Source organism: Takifugu rubripes, chromosome 1 (assembly GCF_901000725.2).
Source record: "Takifugu rubripes chromosome 1, fTakRub1.2, whole genome shotgun sequence".
In the NCBI taxonomy this organism is placed as follows: Eukaryota; Metazoa; Chordata; class Actinopteri; order Tetraodontiformes; family Tetraodontidae; genus Takifugu; species Takifugu rubripes.
Window position 1 is genome coordinate 8,992,184 of NC_042285.1, and position 13,899 is coordinate 9,006,082.

The 13,899-nt window shown below is 40.8% G+C and overlaps 2 protein-coding genes across 4 annotated transcripts in view; one reads left to right on the forward strand and one right to left on the reverse strand.

The window, feature by feature from the left end:
* The first annotated feature begins 786 nt into the window (after positions 1-786).
* On the forward strand, positions 787-2,973 carry LOC101077156 (ankyrin repeat and SOCS box protein 12-like). Its single transcript, XM_003961552.3, has 3 exons — positions 787-880; positions 1,432-2,202; positions 2,484-2,973. Exons 1-3 carry the CDS (start codon positions 823-825, stop codon positions 2,636-2,638), a joined length of 984 nt encoding a protein of 327 aa, XP_003961601.2. The 5' UTR covers positions 787-822; the 3' UTR covers positions 2,639-2,973.
* Positions 2,974-3,067: 94 nt separating this feature from the next.
* The window catches only part of LOC101072377 (zinc transporter ZIP11), an 83,172-nt gene continuing 72,340 nt past the window's right edge, over positions 3,068-13,899 (reverse strand). For all 3 annotated transcript variants that reach the window (XM_011605302.2, XM_003961373.3, XM_029845612.1), the window contains exons 7-10: positions 6,867-6,936; positions 3,886-3,984; positions 3,639-3,797; positions 3,068-3,496 (exon numbers count right to left, since the gene is read on the reverse strand). In XM_011605302.2, coding sequence (XP_011603604.1) covers positions 3,418-3,496; positions 3,639-3,797; positions 3,886-3,984; positions 6,867-6,936 — 407 coding nt within the window. In that variant the 3' untranslated portion in view covers positions 3,068-3,417. The remainder of the gene's footprint in view (positions 3,497-3,638; positions 3,798-3,885; positions 3,985-6,866; positions 6,937-13,899) is intronic.

Sequence of the window (13,899 nt, forward strand, 5' to 3'; positions counted from 1 at the left end):
CTTGCAGGACATGCCCTGAGTTATGGTCCTGTCTTTATCTCAACGACCTTGGAACGCCTACTTGACTTCTATTTGGTCTCTAAGCAACAGCTTTAGAACTGGAATGGACAGAGGAGGCCAGCTCTGCATGTTAGCATGTTGTAAATGGTTGAAATTGTGTAGAGCCTGAGAAAAAAAAAGAAGAAAAAAAGAAGAATGTGAGCAGGATTTTTTTAAAGTTTTAATGGTGCTTCTGTGTTTCAGAAATAAAAGCAGACCATTTATTGGAAAAATTAACGATTTTTAGTATTTATAAAAGCTCTTGGCTGCACTCAAAGACCCCATTGCTTTTAGCAGACAATGGCCTCGTGACACACAAGCAAAAGAAAGAGTTTAAAAGGAAAGGATGCCATCAGGGTTGCCTGGAGAGGGAGCAAATGAACAGACATAAGCCAGAATTGTCCTGGTGTTGCCATGGAAATGCTATTTTTTGCTATTTCTTGTGGGATGGAATATTTAGCAGAAAGAACCAAACTGCTTGAAGTAGTCCATGTATCACAACAATTGCAAGTTAAATTATATGCTATGTTTGGAAAACAAACTCATAAACAAAGAAAACAAATGTCAGTCATATTCTTTAAAACGGCAATTTCTTGTTATATTTTTTACTTTTGTCCTTTGTCTTGTTAACATTTAGAACGGTCTAGTCAGCCTCTAACTTCGGACGCGTCAGATGTTGTTATAACATTTAACAACACTAGAGGGAAACAAAGCGTACTTGAACTTAACAATTGTCAACTCAACGACGACGAAGAAGAAAAAGACGGGGAAAAGGATGAAGAAATGGTAGTAGAAGAAGAACAGAAGCAAACAGGAAGACGAAATAAACACCTGGATGACGGTGTGTATATTTGAAAACGGAAGAGCTTTTTAATGCTGCTGTGAGATCTTTACAAATCAATGGAATTTATTTTAATACACACTGACGGCTACTTTTTGTATGTGTAAAATAACGAAGAAGCTCGTTTTTGTGGACCGCATATTAGCATTGTCTGATGACGTTCAATGGATAAATCTGGATCTGTGTGCTATGTACCGTACTAAAGGTTTTCAGGGATTTTACGATGATTATTCTTGAAACGGATTGATTTTTTTTATTTGGTATGATCTAGAAACGTTTGTAATCGACGTAGTGATTTCTGTTAATACGCCACTAAAGTAGTCAAAGATTAGATGTCTTGAAATGAGAGAGCATCTTTGGTTGTAAGATTGACCCAAGAGTTCGAGTAGGGCTTTAATCTATGCTTCCACTGCTGTATTATGTTCTCATAGATAGGCAGGACAAAAATAGTGATTAAAAGGCTCGATCTGTCTAGCACTCTATGATGAGTAAGCAATATTGTACGTTTAAACATAGGTCTCATGCTGTTTGCTATGTTTCCATGTTTTCAGTACGTTCTATGCTCCACCTGAGGACATCTGAGGAGGAACACAGCAGTTTTGAAATTTCCAAGCTCAGACAGGCAGTCTTACAAAACAATGACAGACTTCTTGATGAGATGCTTTGCCAAGAAATCTACAAGAAAGTCATCAACTGCAGAGGTGGCTGGGGTATCGCTGGGACACCTCTCCATGCTGCGGTGTCCAAAGGTCACCTCAACTGCCTCCAGGTTCTGCTAGCTCATGGCGCCCTGGTGGACTGCGTGGACGTTAAGGCTCAGACACCCCTGTTTACAGCTGTGCGAGGCAAATACTTGGATTGTGTGTTAGCTCTTCTCAGAGCAGGTGCCAACCCCAATGGAAGCTCTTCCAACAACTGCTCCCCTGTCCTCACTGCTGCTCGGGAAGGGGACGTAGAAATACTAAAGGAATTGCTTAAATGTGGTGCAGAGGTCAACTCTCGCTCTAAAGTTCTGCTCTGGACATCCAGTGCCAGGGTGTCCAGCGGGCCTCTCTACCTGGCTGCTGTTTATGGCCATTTGGAGTGTTTTAAACTGCTGCTCCTCTATGGTGCAGACCCAGATTACAACTGCGCTGATGCAAATCTGCTGAGTTCCATCAAACAGCCCAAAACTGTGCTGGAGATGTGCCTCAGGCACGGCTGTGGCGTGGAGTACATCCAGCTGTTGATCGACTTTGGGGCAAACGTCTACCTCCCAACGCTGATCATTGAGAAATCCACAAAGCAGAATGAGGCGGTGGAGCTGCTTCTTCATGAAAGAGGTATGGCTTCGTGTGGACTGGATTGCCATCAACTCCAGTAACATTAGTTTAATTCCATTAGTTTAATTCCATCAACATGTGCTTTTACATCAGAAAACAGTACTTCACAACAAACTGCATTTTTAGGCTTTGGTTTACATTTGCAGTAAAACTATGTAGTCAACACTGCATAATGTGATGTATATTTTATTACTTATAATGATGGTATCATTATTGTGAAATCTTAGCTGATATCTAGTCTTCATTTTCATTGTCATCACTGTTGCTTGCCCTGTGTGCAGGAAATCCTAAGGCGTTGACATCACAGTGCCGACTGGCTGTACGGAGATACCTCAAAAAGATCGACAAGATCCACTGTATCGACCAACTGGAGATGCCGCCCAGCCTCATCAATTTTTTACAACACAAACCAGGCCCAGTCCTGTCATTCATTTAAGTTTCTGTGTGTCTAGAAGGCATTTCTGCTTGTTAATGACTGAACATTAAATGTTTGTTAAAGTGCTGAAGTATTAAGGAAAACTCTCTGAAAAAGTCAAGTGTTTTTTTTTCCCCCTTTGATACACATGATTTCTAAGCGTGCATACAAAAAAAACTGTTAGGAGAGAAGTGACTGAGTTTGTATCAAATTACAAACAAATGAATTTAACAAGGATAAAGCCTATATTACCGGTAAATAAATGTTTAAAATAGAATGAAACTGAGAAATCATGCTTACTTAGAAATGCTTTACACTGTTGTACTTGTAAGTAAAAAATAAAACTTTTCGACATGGACCATGTGGTTCTTCAAAGTGGCCTGTAGGTGGCAGGAGAGCTGAAGGAACTAAGAGTTTGAGAAGATAAAACTGTAAAGAAAACGCTTAATGTGTAGTAAGTCATTTTAATAAAGCAGTGTTGTAATGTTTGCAGCCTGAGTTATTAATTTATGGCAATTAAATGAAAAGAAAAGCAACCCCCACAAACAAAATATCAATCAAAACAGTCATAGTTATCAGCTCAAAATGAGGTATCTGACATGTGACAGAGGACCCAAACTGCACTTTGGAAGCAGCAGTTGTATAATGACAAACGGAGTCTCAACTGGAGTCACAAAACATTCTTCCGTTTCTGTAATTCAAGTATGAACATCTTAAACTGAAAGACTAAGTTTTTTTTTTGTGGGATTTAAACAATTCATTTGGTCCCTTTGTTTTAAAAGAAAAGAAAGGTGATGTGGTCAGCCCAGGCCCACATCCAGTGACATCATCACTATGAAGCCCAGGATGGAAGTGCAGGATGCCAGCTTTCCATTGCCACTGATGAAGAAAGGAAAGGACAGAGTATAAAAAGAATTCAGAGACAATTAGAGGTCTTGTGTGAGCAATTACCGTAGTCACAAACCGGTCACAAACATGTCTCCAATTTCTTTGTCAATCTTTAAAGTCTTCTGTTGCTTACCTGACTTGAGCCTCTGGGATGATGTCATCCACAACCACATACACCATCGCCCCGGCAGCGAACGCTAACGCATATGGCAGCAGAGGTTCTGCCAAGACGACAGCGAAGGCTCCTAGCAACCCAGCGACGGGCTCCACCATCCCACTCAGCTGGCCGTACCTGATGCACGTTCAAGAACAGAGATGATTCTGTAGAATGATGCTGCATTTTAGCACCATTTCAACTTGAACCAATGGTTTTCCCTCACCAGAAGGCCGTCCACGCGGAGAACCCAGCCCCTCGCAGTGGTAAACTCACTGCTAGTCCTTCTGGGAAATTCTGGATGCCAATACCAATGGCCAAATTTCTGAGCAAGGATTTAAAAGAAAACATGTAAACATTAGCATCCCCTGTCCAATATTAGTGATTTCCTGATGTGTCGATGATTTTTAAAGCAATTTAATTTTGTTTGACTGCATGGTGGGCGACTGTTGGAATGACAATATAATTTATGATTGGACTAAAGTAGTGACGGCCTCATGCTGTGAATTTTAAATTATGAACTTAAACATCACTTTCATTCCATATTAGTAACATGTCTACAAGTTATATTAAAAAACCATAATACAATAACAATGGTTGTTGGAAATGCTGCACATTGTGGAACTGACACACACGAGACTCAGATGACTTGTGTTAAGTTTACTGATCAGGAGAAGTGACACCAACACAGCAACAGTTCATGCATCCAGTGCCAGTATCAATTCTGATAAGACATTCGTACCGAGAAGTTTATAAAGCAAATGGAAGTTCACTGGCTAGCATCAACCATACATGGTGCCAGCCAGCCTGTCTTTCACAATCTTAAACAGAAGATGCTAACCTTGGACCCAACAGAACCATCTAGCCTCTTTGTCTCTCCAGCATTGCTTTGTCTCTGGGAAGAATGGAAAACAAGATATGGTCGCTGAGAGCTCCGAAGCTCTTTCAGGACACTAAATGAGAGGAAAGCTCAACTCTACAGTACTATTTAGAACTTAGAAAGAAGTAGTAATTTTCCTTCACAATGGTGATGCCAACAAAAAAGGCAAAAAGATCAGAACGAAAACACATCGTTAAGATTTTGTTTCATATACCTATTTTAGCTATAAGTCTAAATTAATTCAATTCATTTTCCTACTGTGAATACATTGAGGCCAGCACACAAAGCAGCTGCAGTGTCCTTGTTCTGGTGCTACAGTCTACTTCTCTGTTACCTGGGGAAACAGCGCAACAGCGTGTGTTGCAGGTGATACTGAATTATGTTTTTAGATTAATCTGTTATAAATACAAATTTGGAAAATTAAGTTATTCAACATTTTACCAAGTAATCTCAGCTCAGATATTAATTGTATTATGTACAATTCCAGTTTTATGAAAACATAATCTCAGGCAGAAATCAATAATCTGCATGCAACTGGTCTATTTAAATTGGGCATTAATATTTGCTGATTTGGATGATTGTAGAATGAACTTTTATTGTATTACATTGCTAATATTCTGTGATTAGGGAAGATTACTGTCTGGAGGGCTCTGCAAAACACCCCATTTCTTAGGATGAGCCAGGAAGAAAATCATCATCACCTGGTAAAGGAAAAATCATGAATTTTTAAGTTTAATTTAAAAAGGGTTTGCAAATCACTTTTATTTGGTGATACTTGAAGTTTTCAATTGGTCAATGACCATAGATAGATGAGGTACTCTTGGTGTCGTAATCATGATAGATTGTGCCCTGAACACCAGCACAGACACATATAATGATCTGTATGATCAAACTAGCTCAATTCTTGTTGAAATCCTCAAACAACATTCAAAAACAAAACAAACATTCTATCAGCCCAATAGACTACTCCGCTCTCAGAATGCTGGTCTACTTGTGGTTCCCAGAGTTTCCAGGAGTAGAATGGGGGGCCGAGCATTTAGCTACCAGGCCCCCCTGCTATGGAACCAGCTCCCTGTCCAGGTATGGGAGGCTGACTCCATCTCTACTTTTAAGATCAGACTCAAAACCTACCTCTTTGAAAAAGCTTATTGTTACTAATTCAGTAGTTCCAGTTACTATTTTTTGTGTGTGTTTCTGTGCTCTGTGCCTCTCCTCTCCCTCTCCCTCTCCTCTCCTCTCCTCTCCTCTCCTCTCCTCTCCTGCTCCTTTTCCTCTCCCTCTCCTCTTCTTTCCTCTCCTCTTTCCCCTCCTCCTCCTTCTCCTTCTCCTCTCCTCTACCTCCCCTTCACTCTACTTCTCCTCTCCTCTACCCCTCTCCTCTCCTCTCCTACCTATCCTATCCTCTACCTGTCCTCCCCCTTCTCCTCTCTCCTTACCCAGCCGGCCATCAGCAGGAGGGTCCCCCTACATGAGCCTGGTCCTGCTCAAGGTTTCTTCCTGTTAAAGGGGAGTTTTTCCTTGCCACTGTTGCTTGTCTGGGGTCAGGCCCTGGGATTCTGGAAAGCGCCTTGAAACAATTTTGATTGTATAAGACGCTATATAAATAAAGATTGATTGATTGATTGAAACTGATCGTGATTATAATAATCTTCAGCGTTAACCTGCATTACTGATAGCTCACCACCAGATGTCAGCACAGGCACCTAACATCGTGGTGTATAATAATGAATCCATCTATCCACCCATCATCTATCCATCCATCTATCTATCTAACAAACAGACTACCAAGTTATTCTAAAAACTTCAGGATGCTGAGAGAATTAATATAAAGATTCTAGGAAAAAAGCAAAGCTGTCTAGTACAACTAGTATGTTTGAACTGGCTTCTTTATCTTATAAACCGAGGCCCAAATGCTGTTTCTGGTTCTCCATTTGAGTTATGTTTCTCCATTTGTATGCCTTTTTTCTACTGACACTCCTTTTTTCTTGAATATTTATTTGACAAATCTTCTGTACCCATAATGATCAAGTTGACTTTGATGATTTAAGTTGCAACATCATATCACCACTTGGTGATATGGTGATAAGTCCATCAACTTCTACTAACAGTTAATTGATATTATCAAACTGCAAATAAACTAAAATGATTAAATTGAAGTCAATACTGTTTTTTTCCCCCACCCCATCATTCACAGGGCCCCAGAGACACTGAGCATACTCCAACAACTGGATAGGCCAGTTCTTTTCTCCTGCTCCAGAGAAGAGAGGAGAATCATGTGACATAAATGAAGATATATGCTTCCGTTTGCGGCTTGATACCCATCTTACCTGGCGCTTTCAAAGGTAGCAGATGGAGTCTTTCCAATGGCTCCGAATCCAACACCCACGGCCAAGCCCTCTGTAGACAAAACACAAATCAGGCTCAGTGGAGTTAGTTCAGTAGGATTGCTGGGCAGAAAGGAACACAAATTACAGGAAATGTAACCGGTGTGTCCACGGTACATAGATGGGGGAAGAGGTTTATTATTATGACCTTTATTTAACCAGGTAAAAACATCAATGAGATTAGAAATCACTCTTACAAGAGTTTTTGGGCAAATGGCAGCATGGGAAACAGTGAACATTACAATTAGACAAACAAAAAAATAATAACGCTATATATTTACATAAAACACCTACACCTGCCATGACTTCTTAAAAAGCCTTTTAACAGTGTTGATAAAGTAAAACAAGTGTTGATAGAGACCAGTTCACACTGAAGCCTATTTCATCCTGAAGGGGCAGAGAATCCAAAGACCATTTTTCTCCATTTCAGTTTTCACTAAGGAGAAGCTGGTTCTGAGAACAAAGGCAGAATTTGGCAGTTGGTTTCTTAGTGATGTGTGACTGTTGATGTGATGGAAGAAGGCCTAGTGATGATAAGATGCCAGTGAATGCAGCAACAAGTAGAGAGAGGTGTCCGTCCAACCCGGGAATAGAGAAGATTTGAAAAGAAGCCTAGTGCTTTTTTAACTGTGGTTAACTGTGACCAGAGAATGTAGAGATGAATCAGAAGAATATTTTTCATACCAGTGAGAAGTAAAAGTGAGTGAATCATCAACAACGGTGCCTAAATATTCATACTGTGTTACCTGCTCAATTTCTCCTGCACTGAATGTGGTTATGGTTGAAATGCCATGGGATGTTGAGGATTTCCCACTACTGAAGGTCATGGGATTTGTTAATGTTGTATTTAAAACCAGTTTATTTCTGACAGATCGTTCTGAATGTAGCAGACGGTCAGTTATAGTTCTATGAGAGCTTGATGGACGGACCAGAGCAATATAGCACAGTATCATCCACATAAAGGTGATAGGATGCATCATGGGTGTTCTGGCAGAGATTATTAATGTAAATGATGAAAAGCATGGGTCCTAAGACTGATCCCCTAGGAATGCCTTGACTTACCAAGAGTGAGAAAGATGACGCACCTACACAGGTAGTTGCTCAACCAGCCAACTGCCTGCTTTAAAAGCTCAACAGAGAGAGGTTTTCTTTAAGTGTCTGAAGTTCCAAAAGCCTTGGACAGATAAAAAAACAATGCAGTACAATGCTGCATTGTATCAAAGTTTTTTTTTTTTTTTTTACACAGCATACAGTAAGTCTGTATTTGTTCAAATGTCATCAGAGGAAAGAACTGCTGAGAGGATGGGAGTGGATCCTATCTCCTCTGATATCACATTAATGCCATTTGAAATTGTTGGATTGCAATACCTCTTGTGTGTCACTGCCAATCCGCGTGTTCTTTAAATGAAGACTTCAAGTAAACAAATGCCAATTTCAAAATGTATTTACAATAAAATTATTTCAAGATACAAATATTACAGAGCTCTGGGCCAGTTCATAACCCTACAAACAACAGAGTCAATTGTCAGGGCATGAAGTCTGACCACCTAACTATCCCTTGGCCCAGTCTTTTATAGAACAATATATGTAAATTATTCCTAACTTCTAAAGTGCTTATAACAGAAAACAGAAACATATGGTACAACACATGCTAATAAAATAAAGACAATTCTCTTCAAAATCAAGAATGGAAAGGTCATATAGTGCATGATGCATGAATTAGTGTCCTTGTGTGTTTGACAAATAGGTGACTCCAAGTCCATTTCTTTGTGAATATCATTGAGACAAATACCCTTTTAACTGCAATCACATACACTGGCAATCAAGTAAAATCCCTGAGTACCGATTCTTTTAGATCCATCAATGATCAGTTTAGGATGACATCCTCCACTTGACCCTAGATATGTTAAAGGGGATGTTTTCCTTGCCACTGTTGCTTGTTGGGGGGTCAGGCCCTGGGATTCTGTAAAGTGCCTAGAGACAGTTTTGAGTGTAACAGATGCTATATAAATAACGACTGATTGATTGATTGATTGATTGATTTATCGACCTCTAATCTCATAATTATCGTATTTTTACTGTTGGAATATGGCCGACACTCCTCTGACCACTGCTGCAGCAGCTGTTAAAGGAAAAGAAAATTTAAAAAAAACAACCTTTGTTTGGTACAGAACCAGCGGAATTCATTACGCGTACAATCTCTGACAACAGATACAAAATAAGTCCCAAGATTTTGTATTTTTGTTCTCAACCGGAGAAAGGTGGAGTGCCTTCTCCGGGTCAAAGAGGGGATCCTGCCCCAAGTGGAGGAGTTCAAGTACCTCGGGGTCTTGTTCACGAGTGAGGCAAGAATGGAGCAGGAGATCAACAGGCGGATCGGTGCGGCATCCGCAGTAATGCGGACTCTGCACCGGTCCGTAGTGGTGAAGAGAGAGCTGAGCCAAAATGCGAAGCTCTCAATTTACCGGTCGATCTTCGTTCCTACCCTCACCTATGGTCATGAGCTTTGGGTAATGACCGAAAGAACAAGATCACAGGTACAAGCGGCCGAAATGAGCTTCCTCTGTAGGGTGGCTGGGCTCTCCCTTAGAGATAGGGTGAGAAGCCCTGCCATCCGGGAGGAGCTCGGAGTAAAGCCGCTGCTCCTCCGCGCTGAAAAGAGCCAGATGAGGTGGCTTGGGCACCTAGTAAGGATGGCCCCTGGGCCCCTGGTGAGGTGTTCAGGGCATGTTCCTCCAGTAGGAGACCCCCGGGAAGACCCAGGACACGTTGGAAAGACTCTCTGGACTGGTCTGGGAACGCCTGGGGATCCCCCCGGACGAGCTGGAGGAAGTAGCTGGAGAGAGGGAAGTCTGGGCCTCTCTGCTTAGGCTGCTGCCCCAGCGACCCGACCCCGGATAAGCGGTAGTGGATGGATGGATGGATGGATGGATGGATGGATGGATGGATGGATGGATGGATGGATGGATGGATGGATGGATGGATGGATGGATGGATGGATGGATGGATGGATGGATGGATGGATGGATTTTGTACACTACACCAGAACGATACAAGCCATGCTGATGGAACTGAAAAATTTATCTGACCTTCAAAACCAATTAATTATGGCAATAGTACGCACAGTAGCTAGCTTAATCGATATGATTCATGGAAGCCCAAAATATAATTATCTTAAAATTCCCATGCAAAGTTTGTGGAAAATATCTACCTCTTTGGTTCCCTAGAGTATACAGTATGTATATATATATATATATACTATATATATACTGTATATATACTGTATATATATATATATACTGTATATATATATATATACAGTATATGTGTGTGTGTGTGTGTGTGTGTGTATATATATATATTACACATGACCCTTAATGAGCAAGCTAAAGTGCGAACGATAAATCTAAAGAGTGAATGACCAATAATGTAAGGGCACAAAGTGGTCTTGGATAATGATAACATAACTTCTAATCAAATTCCCAGGACTGCGTAAAATATGGACAGAATGCAGTGCCGTCGAAGGCCAAAGCAACCTTCGGACCTGCATTAACATTCATCTCAACCCCGTGGAACAGCCTGAAATGACATGTGGTTGGTCCAAACTGTGCGCACTGAAAATCCCCAGCAAATGAATAAACCATGAGCTCAGAGAGTTGGTGCAGCTGAGAGAGGAATCAGGGCAACCTTAGCTTTTTATTTTTTTTAACCCTAACTCATAGAGTGGTACACAACTTTTTTTTCCCTTACAATGGTTATGTTTCAGATCTGCCTCATCAAGAAAATAGTGTTTAACAAGCAGTCATACAGTGAAAAAAGGAAACAGCTCAAGCTGAAAACAGCCGCACATCTGGGCTAATGCACAATGGGAATCGTTAGCTGGGCTGTCATTTTTTCAGCTCCAAAACAGAAATCTGCACAAGATGAGGCACAAACACCCCACGTAACTGCAAGGTGAGACTCCTGAGACTCGTGTCTTTGGACGTTTACATGGACACTGCATGAAAAACTCAGGGATCGTTACAATATAATAAGAGCGGAAAGAGAGAAGCGTGTGCTGCTCCAGTTCCAGAGCTTGACAACTGCCTCTGATGTGACATTGATGTGTCTTCAGAGTGTCGTCAATGTCCAAAACCACCCGACTCCCTTTCTACATATAGCAGCCAGAGGAATATGCAGGTCTATATTTTCTTCCTTTTATTGTCCTTTATCAGTTAACAGCTTTGTGGATGTCTGCGACTTAACAACATCTGGATTGATCATCACAACGGTGCCCTACTTTTACAACTGTCGCGGTGGTGGTCCAGCATCATCGACCTGGTAGAGCTGGAGCTGATCCCAGCACTGATCCCGCACAAGCCTTCAGGGCACCATTCACTCTCACACTGAGAGGCAATTTAAAGACTTCATCTCATGAAAGTCCAAATGATTACAATGCTATAGAACGTAAATGAAAGTCTCTTTTGTTACCTTGACCACAATTTCTGTGAGTCATCGCCAGCATGAGCTTAGAGTAAATTTGACCGATAAGTCAGCCTGGGACACGGCAAAAGAAAGGGAAAGGTCATGTAACCTGTGGTCTTTTATTCTTTAATGATCCCATCCACAGTACACTCTTGACAGTCTAATCCGGATGAAAACAATGTGAATCCCATGTTAAGAGGAAGTACTGATTTGAAAGGAAACTTCCAAGGAAGTCTGAAAGAGCTCCATCTGAGGAGGATATATGTGGCGGCTGAGCACAGAAGACCGCTTGGGAGAATGTATAGAGTGAGGCACCCTCTCACAGAAATAAGACATGTTTCATTAGAACGCCGGGTTCCTGTTTGATTTCTCCCCCCAGATACTAGAGCTGTTGTTGCAGAAAACTGTGCACTTGCCTGTGGATGTGTTTTTTAAATTCTCTTCTTATTCTATTCTTGCTTCATGTTCGATGCTCTTTTGCAAGTGAGTGAGACTGTCCCATTGTTGCAGCAGCCACTCATTTCGATCGCACTTCCCTTTTATCTCTTTTTCCATTGAACCCCCCCCCCCCCCCCCCATTATTGCACCTCTGCACCTCTTCCCTCCTCGCTCCTTTTTCACACCCAGACTACTGAAACATTTCTAAGTTACTTTGACACTTTCTGCCAAGTCCTCTCTCATTATTTCAGTTTGGTGGGTTCGTGCAATGTCGAAATCCATAAAAATGTAGATTTAAGTAGATTTTATTCTTGAATATTCAGTTGTCATTCGAGAATTCCTACACCTACTGTCCAAAAACCAAAATGTTGTACTCCTTTAGACAATACAGGCAGAAAAAAACGTCATATGCCCAGACTGTCGGATTAATGTGGATATTTTCTACTATTCTGATACTGTCTTAAAATATTGATGTTGTAATTACCAGAGTAAATTAAAAGTATCTTTTTAAATCATTTACACAACATATCCAAGCACTTCCTTAGATCCAAGCCTTTAATTCAGGACTAGTCATAGTAAAAATTGCTTTCTCTTCCAGACAGCAAAACTATTTCCTCATCTGCAAAAGAAAGCAAAAACCTCCAAATCAGAAACAGCCCAGGTGTGAACTAAAACCTGACAGAAAGTCCATATCAGACATATTTCATATTCCCTTCCTGGGTTTGCTCTGTTCTTTGATTCTTGCCTTTTAGTTCCTGAGGTGAGAATTTAAAAAAAAGAAGAAAATGCTGCACTGCATTTTGTAGTTAAAACTCTCATCTTTGGAACAGTGACCCATAAAAACTTTCTTGTGTTCTTTACTGTGGCATAGCACATTTTTATTACAATGTTAGGTTTTGTGGGGGTGCTTTCAGAAACCACCTAACAGCATTATTCCTACACGAATAAAGATGGATTGATTTCAAAAACACATCCTTTTTTTGCTCACGATTACCCACGAAAATGGCATCTTTTACTTCAAATATTCTTGAGTCGCTATAAAAGTTCTCTAGGTTCCTTCTACTTCTTAATTCTTGGAGCAGCTCAACTGCAACAGCAGCCGTCATTGGCTGTTCCATCAATCACGCTAACAGGGATTAAACCTAATGGATGGAAGAGAGGGCAGTCATCAGTCTCCAGCTCAGGCTGATAGACCATCACCAGACTTCTGCTGTCACTCCGTCTGTCCTCTGCCAAAGAGCGTTCGGGGCATCTTTAACGAATGCAAAGTTATCATGCAGCTGCTACCCAGCAGGAAGAGCGCAGCGGCACTGCTGGGCCACCCAGGCTGCAAAAAGGAAGTGCACTTACCTCGCTCTGGCAGAAAAAGCCTCTGCAGGGCAGAATAATGTAAGAATTTACATTATATTAGCAACCTTTAATATTATTACTATGTCACATCAGCATTAAACTAAACCAAGACTATACCGAAATCATTTACTTTTATCATAGCAATTATAGAAGGAAATGTAGACACGAGTGCTTTGCACATGTACACAAAACAGCATTAATAAGAACCAAACAACAAAACAGCAACACGCCCTCAATCACCACAGATGAAAACAAACACAGTTCAAGTGAAAGTAGGACAGGATTGACAATAAAAATTTAAACTTAAAAGGAAAGACTGAGCCAGCTGACCCATTTCCTCACACAGATCAATCCTGAGGCACAGTGACAGTAAATATCTGTTTTTGTTCTTTGATGCATCAGGAGAACATTTCAAGGCTCCTTCAATATGTGGTAGTGTTCTTTCTTGAATGAGGCAACTTTTCATTCTCCATTATTAATAAATAATGGAATACATAATCAGTTCAGATAAATGTAGTTTTTATCATATAGCATCTAGTGCTTTACAGAAACCCATGCCTGAGCCCCGCAAATGCATTGGACATAATGATTATGTTGAAAATGTAGCAATATAAGCTATAAGCTTTATTTAAAGAGGGATTTTTAGCCTAATCATAAAGTAGAGAGGGTTGTAAAACTACAGAAAATAGAGAGACTTGAGCTTTACCAACTGTTTCATTTTTAA

Coding starts and splice junctions, on each gene's coding strand:
- LOC101077156 (XM_003961552.3), top strand. CDS start 823: ATGGTAGTAGAAGAAGAACAGAAGCAAACAGGAAGACGAAATAAACAC. Junction 881..1,431: donor AAATAAACACCTGGATGACG/GTGTGTATATTT, acceptor CCATGTTTTCAG/TACGTTCTATGCTCCACCTG. Junction 2,203..2,483: donor GCTGCTTCTTCATGAAAGAG/GTATGGCTTCGT, acceptor CCCTGTGTGCAG/GAAATCCTAAGGCGTTGACA.